The following is a 16,797-nucleotide window of genomic DNA, read 5'->3' as shown; positions in this document are numbered from 1 at the left end:
AACCAAAATCATGATACTGTGATCATATAATCCACAATCATGCCCTCCTCGGGAAATTTTAATGCAACTGACTGTATTAAAAGCTCAGAGAAATCCAGTTTGATATCACTTAACACAGGTTTCTCAAAATTATATAATCATAGAACGCCTGGACTATATGGTGTGTGATCAAAGAAACATTCCCTTAAAGAAAAGTGCACACTGAGATGGTGGTACAGTGGGAGTATCAGGCAGTATGAGGCAGAGATTACATGGTAGGTAACATCAAAACTTTTGAGTGAAATGAAATTCTGCCACCTTCAAGTTCAATTACTTAAAGCACTTCCCAACCCTTAAACATCTTTTTGGTTCCAACTTGAACAGCTTAAGTAAATTAAGAGAAGGAGCTTTTATCACTTACCAGCCATATGATTGGCATGATTAACATCCACACAAAGGGAGGTAGAATTCCATATGTCAAATTGGTCAGCATCGTACCTGGGCACACTACACTGGAATACAGACCCTGGGGGCACAGAGAGGGGTAGAAGTTCATTTTAATTCAATACACATTGAGCCTGCCTCTATGTCAGTTAAAAAAGGATAAACACAAATGGGCCAGGAAGCCAGAGAGCCAAGGCTTGATGCTCTAAGCTGTCCTTGCAGCTGGGTAGACCATTTTAGTTTAAGAATCACGTACTGAAAACTCACTATGAGAGACACGCGATAAAGTCTTTTATTCTCAAGTAACAAAGAGTAACCAAGCTTGAAGCTGGATGAGAAAAGTAAGACTGGTTACCTGAGTTTTCCATGGCTTAACTGAAGATCAGTTGACCAATCAAAATGAGCAGTTAGAGATAAGAAAGCCATACAAAGAAAGCCTTAGCCTGAAAGAAGTTAAACCTCAAGTGTGTCTCTGTTTCCTGTAGGAACACAAGGCCTAGGGCTCTAGCTTGAGGCACCAAAGAGGTGGGTATGATTCCACAAAGACCTCCTCTAACTGAGGATCTCTAAATAAGGTTCTTAGCCCTGGACTAGTCATTTTAGAAAGATCACTTCTATAAAAAGAGCCCCAGTTAACACACGGCACATATTAATAACAGAAAGGGTGCTTGATGGTCTATAGTAATCCTTAGAACACTGGGATTTGTTTAACTAGTTTACTTGGTTTAATTTTTAACACATTTCACCTTATTTTGATATTGACTATTTTAATTCATGGGCGTCCCTGCTGGCTCAGCTGGTAAAGAATCTGCCTGCAATGTGGGAGACCTGGGTTCTACCCCTGGGTTGGGAAGATCCCCTGGAGAAGGGAAAGGCTACCCATTCCAGGATGTCAGCTGGACACGACTGACTTTTGCTTTCGCTTTCACTTTAATTCATATTTTTATTACTTTTAACTTTTTTTTTCCTTTTAAACAAAAATAGAAAGTGCCAGGATAGCACAGTCAGTTCAGGGGACAGAAAGCACCCTGAGTGTCAGAAGCTAGAAGGTTGGCTTCCTTTATTCACTGCTACAGGGCCTGGTGGTGCCTGACATGGATAATTTAGACCTGAAAATCCCCTTGATTTACCAGCAGTCCTCTGAAAAAAGTCAGGAACTTTATAAACTAAAAATTCTTCCCAAATATTTTGCCCCAAAGATAGCTAAGGAGAATTTCTTATTCTGGAAACTAGCCAGGGACAGTTAGGACCTATTCAGCCCTAAATGAAGACATCTGTGAACTAAAATCCAGGGCTTTCAACACACACGACTTTCTGACATTGAGCAACAGAAGAAACAAGCAAGGAGGCCATCTTAATCTAAACTGAAGTCCCTTCACATATTTGATCTGAAGGAATGAGTGTGATGACCCTGAGTGTTTCTCAAAGCTGTGTGACAGGAGGAGGCATTCATGGACAGGTAAAGTCTATCAGGCAGCCTATAGGGATCCAACATTTCCAGTCACACAAGTCTTCGAAGGGAGGTAGTTCTTTCTTAGCTACTTCTTTCCTCATAAAAGCCAATGTAGAAACATCATGAGCTACAAACCAATCACACAGATTTTAAAGGAGCTGGCAGCATTGGCTAAATCTTTTTTTTTTTTTTTTAAGATGAAATCCCAAAACTTGACAATAGAGACAAGCAAAATTTCAGAGCTTTTTATGAAAAAAGAAGCTAAATCCACTCTGACCTTATCCCTAAAAGGGAGTTTCCAGAGGACAAGCAGTTGTGACAAGTTTTTAAACATCCCAAGAAATCTCAGGAGGAGGCTCACATCTGGACCAACACACTGAGCCTGAATAATAACAATAATAACAGCCAACAAACAAACACATAGCACATGAATGAACAGATGCAGACCACATGACCAGACACCTACGCCCATGAGCACATAACCACACATAGTCACCTTCATACACATGTTCACAAACCCACAAAACCCACACCTGTGCACGTGACTAGGCACACTCACGCATGTATGCATGCACATAAGTACACATATGTACAGATATATACGTATACACATGCACATTCTACCACAAAGCATTGTTGTGAATGCTTCATACCACTCCAATCACTCAATCCTCCCAGCAAATCTATGGGACAAACATTATTATTAACCCTGTTTCTCAGAAGAGGAAACTGGAAGTACAAAGACATTAAATAATCTGTCCAAGGTGACAGAGCCAGGATTCAAAAGCAGTTCTAGAGAACATGCTCATAGCTTCTACTTTTATACCATCCTCTTCACTAAGAGGTTTAATCCTAAGAGCCAGTTCTCAGAAATGAGAATTCCAGCTGATGAAGGTCTCCATTCCAGAATCAACCAGGTCTACACCATTACATAAGGTTTAGACTGCTCTATCTAATGGATGATAGAAAACAGCCCCTTAAGGGCAAATAGTTTCTGCATTGTCTTTTATTTCTCCTCCCTCCTCAGTTCTAAACCTGGGTCAGTACCCTAAAAACGGTCAGCTTTTATACATATTGTCGGAGATATATTTCTCCCCAGCCCCACATTTAAAAAACACAGTCAAAGCAAACAAAGGAAAATGCCCACAGGAGAGACTGGAGATTTCCAGTTAAAATTTTGGACCTGGGCAAGAAAAACATACAAAGAAGCACTAAGTTCCAGATCACAGAGGCCACAGAAGCCAGCGTGTCTGACAAGGGTTGCTCTCTAAGCCCAGTCCTCACAAAGACAGACCTCTGCAGCCTCACCAGAGATCCTCATTCTCCAAGGGCTTTCTAACTGCCAGCTGTCCTGTAACACTGGATGTAACACTGGGAGGCAGCACGGCTTGATGGGAAAAGTCCAAGCCTGAAGTTAGACAGCCTTGAGCTCAGCTCTGAGCTCTACCCTTTACTGACCATGTGACTTCTGGGGAAATGACTTTAATAAGGACTCCAAACTTTAGTGTCCTCGTATGAAAATACTGAGACCCACCTCACTGTGACGGGAAAGGTATTAAATGACACACATGGCAAATGCTTAATAGGAGCTATTGACATCGTTAGTGTCATTCTGTTATATAAATTATAGCTCCAGAGGAGCTACAGACTGGTAAATGAACCCCCACATACCTACAAGTCCAGAGCTCATTATCTCTGCCCTAAGACTTCCTATACATCAACTGCCACTCTTTGTCATGTCTTACCTTGTCCTCACAGCAATCCTGCTCAAGAAACAATATTTCATCTTCACACTACAATAGAGAGCCAGCCATTTTACTAAGCAATCAGTGCTGGTTCAGCAAACACTGCCCTGCCATCTCCATATCGCTGAGACAGGCTACCTGATGATTGAAGTTTCTGTTCAAAGCCACACTCAGAAGGTCAATAGCGTATTTGGAAGAGCTGTAGGGCTCCTGGCCTTTGCTGTGCTGGACATCCTCAAGGCTGAAATTAGATTTCTTTGCATTGCGAGATGATGTCCAAATGAGCTGAGACGGACTCTCGCTGTGACATAGGAGAGATTCTAGTTCCTGAATCTGAATGAGGAATAAAAGAAACAACAACAAAAAAAGTATCAAAATATACTAAGGGATTGCAAGATAACAATTTTGAAACCAATATATAGGTACATTAGAATTGAACAGGTGTGTCATTGGTAGAGTGGGACACAAGTAAGCAAGAGAAGGAGTTTAGACTGATCCATGTGGTAAGGGATTAGAGTCAGAGACATCAGTGTGAACTCATGTTTAGCTTAATAAAGATTCAGATGATTACATACAAAATATTTATAAATGGGTTAGCATGCACATAGATATTTCCTTGAATTCCAGAAAAACATCTACGTCTGTTTCATCAATTACGCTACAGCCTTTGACTGTGTGCAACATAACAAACTGTGGAAAGCTCTTAAACAGATGGCAACACCAGACCATCTTACCTATGTCCTGAGAAATCTGTATGTGGGTCAAGAAGTAACAGTTAGAACCCTGTATGGAACAACCAATTAGTTCAATGAGAAAGGAGTAGGACAGGGCTGTCTGCTGTTACCCTGTTTGTTTAACCTATGTGCTGGGCACATCATGAGAAATGTCAGGCTGGATGAGTTACAAGCTGGAATCAAGATAGGAGGGAGAAACAACTACCACCTCAGATATGTGGATGATACCACTCTAATGGCAGAAAGCAAAGCAGAACTAAAGAGACTCGTGATGAGGGTGAAGGAGGAGAGTGAAATAGCTGGCTTAAAACTAAACATTAAAAAAACTAAGATCATAGCATCCAGCCCGATTACTTCATGGCAAACTGAAGGGGAAATGGTGGAAGCAGTGACAGATATCCTCTTCTTGGGCTCTAAAATCACTGTGGATGGTGACTGCAGCCATGAAATCAGAAGACAATTGCTTCTCAGCAGGAAAGCTATGACAAAGCTAGACAGTATGTTGAAAACAGAGACATTACTCTGCCAAAAAGGTCTGTATAGTCAAGGCGATGGTCTTTCCAGTAGTCAAGTACAGTTGTGAGAACTGGACGATAAAGAAGGCAGAATGCCAAAGAATTGATGCCTTCAAACTATGGTGCTGGAGAAGACTCCTGAGAATCCCTTGTACAGCAAGGAGATTATACTACTCAAATCTTAAGGAAAGTCAACCCTGAATGCTCACTGGAAGGACTGATACTGAAGCTGAAGCTCTAGCATTTTTGTCCTCTGATGCAGCCAACTCACTGGAAAAGTCCCTAACGCTGGGAAAGATGGAGGGGAGAAAGAGAAGAGGGCATCAGAGGATGAGATGGCTGGATGGCATCACAGATGAAATGAACATGAACTTGGGCAAGCTTTGGGAGATGAAGGACAGGGAGGCCTGGTGTGCTACAGTTCCATGGGGCTGCAAAGAGTCAGACATGACTGAGAGACTGAACAAAAACGAGATATGTCCTTGCTCTGTGAGCTGAGAGGGCCTACAAGCACATGCTATCTCAACAGCAAGGAGCACCAGATCTTGGTTTCTAAAACCATTCTCCAACAAAAGGAAACAGATCTCCTCAGAGAAATGTCTGATTCTGAGACTGGGATAGGAAATATATAACGTGAGTCTTAAACATCATGCGGTATCAGGGAGGACATGCACAAAACAAAACCAGAAACCCACAATGATGAGGCTATGTCAAAGATATAGAAGTGCCACAGGATAGAAAGCCTAGAAATAAACCCACCCACCTACGGTCAAGTAATCTACCAGCGAAGGAAGCACATACAGTGTGAAAAGAAGGTCTCTTCAATAACTGGAATGGGGAAGACTGGATAGCTACATGCAATGAATGAAATTAAAACATTCTCTAATACCGCATTCAAAAATAAACTCAAAATGGATGAAAGATCTAAATGTAAGACCAGAGACTATAAAAGTCCTGTAGGAAAACATAGGCAGAATACTCTTTGACATAAATCGCAGCACTATTTTTTTGGATACACCTCCTAGAGTAATGAAAATAAAAACAAACCTAAACAAATGGGATCTAGTTAAACTTAAAAGCATTTACACAGGAAAGGAAACAATAAATTGAAAAAATAAATATAAAAAAATACAACCTACAGAATGGGAGAAAATACTTACAAACAATGCAACCCATAAGGGATTAATTCCAAAATATACAGACAGCCTATTCAGCTCAATGTCAAAAAACAAACAACCCAATCAAGATATGGGTAGACAATCTAAATAGACATTTCTCCAAAGAAGATACACAGATGGCCAAGAGGCACATGAAAAGATTTTTAACATCATTCATTATTAGAGAAATGCTAATCAAAACTATTAACACAATGAGGTATCACCTTACACCAGTCTACAAATAACAAATGCTGGAACGGGTACAGAGAAAAAGGAAACCTCTTAAACTGCTGATGGGAATATAAATTGGTACAGCCACTAAGGAGAACAGTACGACAAGCTCTACTAAAAACAGAGCTGCCAAAACGTACTTCAAAATACACGTACACCACGCTGCACGTTGCTGCACTATTTCCAATAGCCGAGACGTGGAAACCACCTAAATGCCCACTGATAGATGAATGGATCAAATTGTGGTGTGTGCATACACACAAGCGCACATATCACTCAGCCATAAAATGAACAAAACGCCATCTGCAGCAACATGGATGAACCTAGAGATTATCATACTAAGTGAAGTCAGAGAAAGACAAATACATGATAGCACTTATATGTGAAATCTAGAAAAAAGTGACACAAAAGGATTTACTTACAAAACAGAAATAGATTCACAGACACAGAAAACAAATTTGCAGTTACCCAAGGGTAAAGGTGGGAGGGACACACTACTATATATAAAATAGATAACCAACAAGGACTTACTGTATAGCACAGAGAACTATACTCAATATTTTGTAATAACCTATACAGGAAAAGAATCTGAAAAAGAAGATATGTGTGTATATAGATACACACGTACATATGCATGTATATACAACCTCATCATTTTTATGTACACCTGAAACTAATACAACATTGCAAATCAACTATACTTCAATAAAGTTTTTGAAAAAGATATAAAAGTTCCAACTGAAAGAGGTCCAATGGCCCAAGCTAAAATAATTCGAGTAAGAAAATAATGTTTATAATTCAAAGGAGAAAATACACATCCATGAATCTGCATGAATGTAACAAATGCCTTTATTCAGCTTTACTAAGGGAGAAGGGGATGACAGAGGATGAGATGGCTGGATGGCATCACTGACTCAATGGACGTGAGTCTGAGTGAACTCCGGGAGTTGGTGATGGACAGGGAGGCCTGGCATGCTGCAATTCATAGGGTCGCAAAGAGTTGGACAAGACTGAGCGACTGAACTGAACTGAAGGAATAATAGGCCAATAAATAAGTGGCTGAATAAAGAATTAAGTGGAGGAGAACAGACATATCTCCCTTGCAGAAAAACTCCAAATAATTCGTATAGCTACTCCATGTTAAGAAGGCCAAGCACAACCAAGTGTCAGCTACACAAAGCAATTCTCTTCTACAAGACTACTATAGGTAAGGGGAGAAAGAAGTAACTTTACAAAGGAAAAACCTGACAAACACTACTTCAAGTCAGCGGATCAAGGAGAACATCAACACTAATAAGACATACTGACAGGACGTGACGAGACTGGCACTCTATCTCTGTGGCCTTCCTTTCAAAAACACATTTTCTCAAGTCTAATTATGAGGAAAACAGACACATCTCAATAAGGAACCATGTACAAAACACCTGATCAGTAATCCCCAAACTGCCAGGGTCATCAAAAACAAGGAAAGTGTGAGAAATTATCAAGACCAAGAAGAGCCTAAGGAGATTTGACTACTAAATGTAACGTGAGATTTAACTACTAAATGGGATGCTAGAACTGAAAAAGGATATCACAAAATTGAAGAGATCTGAATAAAGCATTGAGTTTCATTAACAGTAATATATCAACATTAGTTCACTAACTGTGACAATCTACCAAACTATGTAGGATGTTAATAATAGAGGAAACTGGGACTTCCCTGGTGGTCCAGTGGTTAATACTCCAAGCTTCTAATGCAAGGAGGTGCAGGTTCAAGCCCAAGTGGGGGAACTAAGATCTCACATGCAGCATGATGCAGCCAAAAGATGAGGAAACTAGGCCTAAGGTATGCAGAGACTCTCTTTGCAATAATTCTGTAAATCTAAAGCTATCCTAAAACTAGAAGCTTATTAAAGAAATATCTAGGAATGCTTCCAGATTGGCAATGAATATTTACATCAAATCGAAAGAATCCATGAACATGAGATTAACTCAGTTATCTGGTTCCACAACGTATACTGCACTGTACCTGGAAGTTTACAGAAATTATCTCTGGTCTTTTAACAGCCCTAAAAGATCATTTATAATCAAACTGGGGATGGAACCATTCATATAATGCATTTACACCTGGACCTAGAATCCAAGTTTGTGTTCTACAAAGTGGTAAGATTCCTAAAACTAATTTGGAGAGAATAGAAGGCATCATAAACCTTCCTGTTATTTTATTTGATAAATAAATCCCCAAACCCCTTCTGTTAGGCCTACCTGCTTAAGGACACACAATGTTAAGTCATGTCACCAGAACACCCGTGATAATTGTGCGTTTGGTCACAACTCTCCTCTGCCATTCCCCCAACCTGGATTACCCCAAAATACTAGATTTCCTTAGCAACTTGATTTTTTAAGCAATAGATTCATCAAAAAATTGACAGACCATTAATAGTAACATTAACTTACCCTCTATCATTGCCAATTAATTTAATAATTCAAAAAGATGGCAAAGAATGAGAGGATTATAAAAACATAAGGGATATATTAGATGAATCTCTGAAGAGTTATGAAACATGATCAAATATGAATTCAACCCTGACTATATTTTAACTTCTATCATTGAAAAAGCAATACCATATTTTTAAGTGCTAAAGGACCTAGAATGACAGATGAATCTCACTCACTCCTGATATTCTTGTACCCCAGTTCAAAGGGGGTCCCAATTTCATTTGTATCATTCTAGAAATAGATATATATTTTTCTATTTGTTTATACAAATGAGATCACACTATACATAGTAAAACCAGCTGTTTCTTCTCAATAATAAAATACTAATGGCTATCCCATCTAAGTGCAAAAGATCTTTTCTTTTAGTGGTTTCACAATATTCCAACGTTTATGTACATCTTAAATTATTATATTTATATTTACAGCTAGCCCTCAAGGAGGTCCAATTATGAGGGAAATTATATTTGAGGTGAAAAAAAAGATCCTAAATCTACAAGTGTCAGAGATACAAATTCTATACATCAGAAAGAGTTCTTCTAATACCAAAGAATTAAAAGCAACTGACAATAGAGCTGGGCATTACTTAATCTAGATATTAAAGCTGTCTTATGAGACTAAATGTCAGGCAAGAACACAGAACAACTTAGGCAATTTGCACATCCCTTGCTTAGCTTTATATGTATGCCTGGAATTGTAACACATCAGCCTGGATGCTTAAGAAATCACATCAAGATAGTGAAAGATTAACTATTAAGTACTGTCTAATAGTGTCTTTTCTATTACCCTATCCTATCTGATGACAAGCCCAGTTTCAAAGACCATTCAGAACAGTTCTTGTGCACTTTCTCAGTTCTGTTCATTGTTTCTAAAAGTGTGTTCACATTTTACTTTCTGCTCTCTGAAGTTGATGTCCAAAGGAAAAAGCACACCAGCAGGCTGCTTTAGGGAAGCAATGTTTTCAAAGAGTAATCACCCCATTTAAACACTCAAAGATGTAATGCTAGCCATAAAGCTAGCTCATTAGCTTAACAACACAGCACTGGACATATCTGCACACGTGTTTAGGATCGCAGTACTAAGTGTTGGCTTACTAAGCCTCAAACTGTTTTACCAGGATAAAGTGGCCAAAGACATTGGTTTCAAACACCTCCTGGAGCCCATCAGGAGTAATCTTGTCATTCTGGGTCAGCAGTCCTTCAGCTGTGGAGAATATATGAATCACTTTTCTGAAACAGCAGAAGACAATGGTACGACTTTTTAAAGCTTCTTTAACTGATGATACTAAAGAGATACCCCCTCCTGCCTTCCTTGACCCCCCAAATTTTCCTTGCTTCTGTAATAACAGGAATAGACATACTTATTTCTCAGAGCGGGTTATTTTGAGCACTAAATCAAATGCAAAAATGCTTTCTTGCACCCAGTTCAACTTATACACTTATAGTTTATACAACCAACAGGAACCTGAGCCTCTCAAAACCCTGATGCAAAAACTCTCTTCCCTTCATTCCAAATCAAGCTATTAGGTTGGTGAAAAAGTAACTGTGGTTTTAGACTGTGAATTTTTAATCATTATAACTGGCTCAAGCACACCTTTATTAATCAAAATAGGAACCATTACAATCAACACATTTTTGCCAGTGAGAAGTAAGTTTGCTTATTCCTGTAGCAAAAAATTCATGCTTCAGGATTCCACAAACTCTTGGAAAGCATTTTTCTGCCTCCTGCTGGTTGTGGAAGCACTTTCCCTGCAAAAAGTTTCAAGATGCTTGAAGAAGTCGTCAGTTGGCGAGAGATCAGGTGAATATGGTGGATAAAGCAAAACTTGATACAGCCCAATTCATTCAACTTTTGAAGCACTGGATGTGCAACGTGTGGTCATGGAGAAGAACTGGGCCCCCTCTCTTGACCAATGCAGCTACAGGCACTGCAGTTTTCGGTGCATCTCACTGATTTGGTGAACCTACTTCTCAGATGTAATGGTTTCGCCAGGACTCAGAAAGCTGTAGTGGATCAGAATGGCAGCACACCACCACACAGTGACCACGACACTCTTTTGGGTGCAGGTTTGGCTTTAGGGAGTGCTTTGGAGCTTCTTCTTGGTCAAAACACTGAGCTGGTTGTCACCAGTTACTTCTTCGTCCAAACGCTTTGAGCTGTTTGTTGTCAGTTGTCATATACAGTTCACTTTTTAGTTCACCTTACAATCTGACTGAGAAGTGGTTCATTATTTTTGCATAAGAGTAAGAGAAGATGACACTTCAAAATGACGATTTTTTTGATTTGCAGTCAGCTCATGAGGCTCCCACTTATCAAGCTTTTTCACCTTTCCCATCTGCTTCAAAAGCCAAACTACCATAGAATGGTCAACACTGAGTTCTTCAGCAACTTCTCATGCAGTTGTAAGAGGATCAGCTTTAATGATTGTTCTCAGTTGGTCACTGCCATCTTCTGACCATTGGCCACTGAGTTCTCCATCTTCAAGGATCTCGTCTCCTTTGCAAAACTACTCAAACAACCACTGCACTGTATGTTAGCAGTTTCTGGGCCAAATGCGTTGTTGATCTAAGTTGTCTCCACTACCTTATGAACAATTTTGAACTCAAATAGGAAAATCACTTGAATTTTCTGTCTAACATCATTTCCTAGTCTAAAAAAAATATATAAAATACACAGCAAGTAATAAGTCATTAGCAAAAAACAAAGTGAAATATGTGCATGAAAATGATGTGTAACATAACCACATTTGTTTAAGAATATATTCCAATATCAACAGCAAATTTCAACCATGCAAAACCACAGTACTTTTGCACCAACCTAATACAAGTCAACTGCCCTGGGGGAATACCAGTCACGCCAAGAAGGAAAAGTCTTCCCCTGCACACTGATGTCTAACTGCTGAACAAAGTAACAAAGCAGGCCTTTTTATTATAGGGAATTCCTGAGGCATTGAATACAGGAAGACAGTGATTTGCTGTGAGATCAATGTAATAGGTCAAGACGAGCATGTGATTTTGTGTGTAGGGGTGTGTGTGTGTTGAATGGCAGAAAAGTAAAATAAAAGTAGCAGTACAGGAAGTAGCATGAAGTAAGAGTAATTTCTATTTATGAATAAGTATGGATGTGCTCAGTTGTGTCTGACTCTTTGCCACCCCTTGGACTACAGCATGCCAGGTTCCTCTGTCCACTGAATTGTCCAGGCAAGAATACGGAAATGGGTTGGTTGCCATTTCCTTCTTCAGGGACTCCCTGACCCAGGGATCAAATCCACGTCTCCTGCATTGGAAGGTAGATTCTTTACCATTGTGCCACCTGGGAAGTTCATGAATAAATAAGTACATTGAGTCACAAAAAAGATTTATTTCTTACTGTAGGTTGTAGTTAAACATTTTTCAGAAGACTCTACACATGGACATCACCAGATGGTCAACAACGAAATCAGATTGATTATATTCTTTGTAGCCAAAGATAGAGAAGCTCTATACAGTCAGCAAAAACAAGACCAAGAGCTGACTGTGGCTCAGATTATGAGCTCCTTATTGCCAAATTCAGACTTAAATTAAAGAAAGTAGAGAAAACCACTAGACCATTCAGGTATGACCTAAATCAAATCCCTTCTGATTATACAGTGGAAGTGAGAAATAGATTTAAGGGACTAGATCTGATAGATAGAGTGCCTGATGAACTATGGACTGAGGTTCATGACACTATACAGGAAACAGGGATCAAGACCATCCCCATGGAAAAGAAATGCAAAAAGGCAAAATGGCTGTCTGAGGAGGCCTTACAAATAGCTGTGAAAAGAAGAGAAGCAAAAAGCAAAGGAGAAAAGGAAAGATATAAACATCTGAATGCAGAGTTCCAAGGAATAGCAAGAAGAGATAAGAAAGCCGTCCTCAGCGATCAGTGCAAAGAAATAGAGGAAAACAACAGAATGGGAAAGACTAGAGATCTCTTTAAGAAAATTAGAGATACCAAGGGAACATTTCATGCAAAGATGGGCTCGATAAAGGACAGAAATGGTATGGACCTACCAGAAGCAGAAGATATTAAAAAGAGGTGGCAAGAATACACAGAAGAACTGTACAAAAAAGATCTTCATGGCCAAGATAATCACGATGGTGTGATCACTCACCTAGAGCCAGACATCCTGGAATGTGAAGTCAAGTGGGCCTTAGAAAGCATCACTATGAGCAAAGCTAGTGGAGGTGATGGAATTCCAGTTGAGCTATTTCAAATCCTGAAAGATGATGCTGTGAAAGGACTGCACTCAATATGCCAGCAAATTTGGAAAACTCAGCAGTGGCCACAGGACTGGAAAAGGTCAGTTTTCATTCCAATCCCAAAGAAAGGCAATGCCAAAGAATGCTCAAACTACTGCACAATTACACTCATCTCACACGCTAGCAAAGTAATGCTCAAAATTCTCCAAGCCAGGCTTCAGCAGTACATGAACCGTGACTTCCAGATGGTTTTAGAAAAGGCAGAGGAACCAGAAATCAAATTGCCAACATCTGCTGGCTAATGGAAAAATCACGAGAGTTCCAGAAAAACATCTATTTTTGCTTTATTGACTATGTCAAAGCCTTTGACTGTGTGGATCACAATAAACTGTGGAAAATTCTGAAAGAGATGGGAATACCAGACCACCTGACCTGCCTCTTGAGAAACCTATATGCAGGTCAGGAAGCAACAGTTAGAACTGGACATGGAACAACAGACTGGTTCCAAATAGGAAAAGGAGTACGTCAAGGCTGTATATTGTCACCCTGCTTATTTAACTTCTATGCAGAGTACATCATGAGAAACACTGGACTGGAAGAAACACAAGCTGGAATCAAGATTGCCGGGAGAAATATCAATAACCTCAGATATGCAGATGACACCACCCTTATGGCAGAAAGTGAAGAGGAACTAAAAAGCCTTTTGATGAAAGTGAAAGAGGAGAGTGAAAAAGTTGGCTTAAAGCTCAACATTCAGAAAACGAAGATCATGGCATCTGGTCACATCACTTTATAGGAAATAGATGGGGAAACAGTGGAAGCAGTGTCAGACTTTATTTTTTTGGGCTCCCAAATCACTGCAGATGGTGACTGCAGCCATGAAATTAAAAGACGCTTACTCCTTGGAAGAAAAGTTATGACCAACCTAGATAGTATATTCAAAAGCAGAGACATTACTTTGCCAACAAAGGTCCGTCTAGTCAAGGCTATGGTTTTTCCAGTGGTCATATATGGATGTGAGAGTTGGACAGTGAAGAAAGCTGAGAGTCAAAGAATTGATGCTTTTGAACTGTGGTGTTGGAGAAGACTCTTGAGAGACCCATGGACTGCAAGGAGATCCAACCAGTCCATTCTAAAGGAGATCAGCCCTGGGTGTTCTTTGGAAGGAATGATGCTGAAGCTGAAGCTCAGTACTTTGGCCACCTCATGCGAAGAGTTGACTCATTGGAAAAGACTCTGATGCTGGGAGGGATTGGGGGCAGGAGGAGAAGGGGACGACAGAGGATGAGATGGCTGGATGGCATCACTGACTCGATGGACGTGAGTTTGAGTGAACTCCAGGAGATGGTGATGGACAGGGAGGCCTGGTGTGCTGTGATTCATGGGGTCGCAAAGAGTTGGACACGACTGAGCGACTGAACTGAACTGAATGTGTATTGAGAATCTCCCAGGAAGGTATTTAGCCCTGTACATGTCCTTAGCCTACTGGTCAGAGTACCTGACACATGGCTGAGAAATGCTGCTCAAGTTGCCTTCCTGATTATTAGAGTCTCACTGACAACTCTGCCTAGCTCTGAAATGTTCTCATGGACACAGTGAGGCAGGCCAAAACTGACCTGCCACAACATGCAACATCCTTCGAATATCCGCAGACCAAGAACACAGAATCATGACTTGCTACGTTCCTCACAAAGACAAAAACACGTTTCACGACACGGCTGCAACACGCACTTTCTGTCTTCATTCTTCTCCACACCCGCTCACCCCCTCAACTTAATGGACTGATGGCAAAACTAGGCAAAAAAAAAATCAACAAACACCTTCCTTCCAATCAGTTAATCTAGAAGATAGACATTACCTTGAAAAGAGACCACGAAAAAGTGCTTTGATATTCAGCTGTGGATTAGGCATGATCCCAGCATTTAGATATACATAGTCTAATCTCTGAAACCTGCAAGTAAAATCAAGAAAGAAGATTGTTAGCTGTCTCTTAGAGCAATTAGAATAAAGAAGGTCCATGAAGGACAGAAAGCACAAAAAAGATGACCGTAGCAAGCTAAGGCACCAGTACTACCTTCTCAACATTTTTTATTTAGCCTGGTAAATATTTGAGTATTCTTTTTTTGATGGTGGCCTCAAACAGAATTTGAAGAGCTGTAATGGGTTTTGAAGTCAAATCTTCTCTGATCAATACTCCTTCCAGCTTAGTCTTCCCAATAAGGTACCACAGTGACTCTATTAAACCTACACTCCCTCTGGTCTTAGAAACGTTTTTGCTTTAAAAAAAAAAAAAAACTCACATCTTGCCTCTTTGACAAGTAAAATTAGTATAATCTGATCCATTAATGCTGGAATCTGAACACCAAGATATCCACTAGAGCAGGGAACACAAGTAATGCAAACGGCTATCAAACATAAATGAAATACAACATATTATTCTTCAGCCAATTCTTTTACCAAGAACGTTTTCCTTATATATACTGAAGTTCATTTTACTGTCCATGGAAATAAAGAAGCTCTTGCTTATTAAGGGCCTAAATTACAAAAATGTAATTAATAGTTTATTAATTAAACTAATTATTATTCATTCCTCTTAGAAGAAAAAAAACATGTCTCTCCAGAAAAATGCATTGTGTAGCTATATGCAATTTATTGTACATTTTTTGAGAAGTTATATATCTAAGGACTCTAGCCCTTCAGATACTAAACATTTATCAAACGTCTATTGTATGCCAATTACTGTCAGTATGAACAAAGTTTTAGTGAGTGGCTTGGGGAAATTTCTTTACTTGTCAATACCTGCCTCACATACTTAATGGAGTTTTTTTATGTGAAGCAAAGATGCAAAAAATGTATTTAAACATCAAAGGAGTTACACTAACCTAAGACTTTACAACTGACTGCATGTCAAAATATGCTCATAAATTAATCTTCATGGAATGGTCATGATTGTGATTAAGAATGAAAATAATATGTTACTCTACAGATTTCCTCAGTGTAACTTCTTTTTACACTGCACCTGTTTCTTTTATAGATTTTCCCATCCCTTCTTATTCTATTAGCTGTTGCACTGCACAATCACATGAGAAAAAAGCCATCAATAAGACGCAGACCTTTGCTTGAGCTCCTTGGTGGCCTGGAACACCGACGGCAGGCTGCTGACATCCACCTGCACAATGGAGACCTCAGCAGTGGGGTGGGAGGCCAGCAGAGAGGTGCGGACAGCTTCTGCTTTGCTCATGCGCCTGCACGCCAAGCACAGGTGAAGCGCATCATCTTCTTCCAGCAACCGCCTGCAGAGGGCTAGGCCCACGCCACTGAGAGGACAATTCAGATATCGAACATGCATTAAATGAGATGGTGCCAAATAGAGGCAACTTCTCTCTGGCTCAGAAGACTGATTTTGTCAACTTGAGCCCCAAACAGGTAGACAGAAAGCACTCAAAAACTATGTAAAGAAGTGGGGAACCCTCCAACTCTAATAGTCACTGGCTCACGATGTTGTCCAGCTTGTGTTTCTTTCATTTTGCGAAAGCTCAATGACTTGAATAACTGCAAATCAGAATTGCCCTTTAGCATTTAAGACAGAGTTTATCCTGTCAGTGGTTTTCATTGTATGCTGATCATGACACTCATGAAAGTGATTCAATACATCATCAGCAAGCGCTAAAAAGAGCATCTCAGCGTTTAGCAGTGGGCCTGTTTTACTCTATGTCTAGGTTTCTCAAGGGCAAGGGCTCTTCTATCAGTTGGTACATGGGCCACTATCAGCAGCACCAGAAATTCCTAATTTAAGGAATGGGTGACTCTTTCAGGGTAAGGTATAAGCAAATGGCAG

General features: G+C 39.9%; 1 protein-coding gene across 2 annotated transcripts in view; it reads right to left on the bottom strand.

Moving 5' to 3' along the window:
- The window catches only part of HSD17B7 (hydroxysteroid 17-beta dehydrogenase 7), a 31,307-nt gene that overhangs the window by 12,155 nt on the left and 2,355 nt on the right, over positions 1–16,797 (bottom strand). The window contains exons 2-6 of one of the 2 annotated variants that reach the window (XM_005677120.3): positions 16,073–16,276; positions 14,818–14,910; positions 9,851–9,965; positions 3,760–3,954; positions 401–505 (exon numbers count right to left, since the gene is read on the bottom strand). In XM_005677120.3, coding sequence (XP_005677177.3) covers positions 401–505; positions 3,760–3,954; positions 9,851–9,965; positions 14,818–14,910; positions 16,073–16,276 — 712 coding nt within the window. Of the gene's footprint in view, positions 1–400; positions 506–3,759; positions 3,955–9,850; positions 9,966–14,817; positions 14,911–16,072; positions 16,277–16,797 lie in introns of those variants that run through there. The other variant, XR_001297362.2, reaches the window with a different exon arrangement.

This window comes from Capra hircus, chromosome 3, assembly GCF_001704415.2.
Source record: "Capra hircus breed San Clemente chromosome 3, ASM170441v1, whole genome shotgun sequence".
Lineage (NCBI taxonomy): Eukaryota > Metazoa > Chordata > Mammalia > Artiodactyla > Bovidae > Capra > Capra hircus.
Note: the sequence above shows the minus strand (reverse complement) of the source record. Positions and strands in the feature narration are given on the sequence as shown.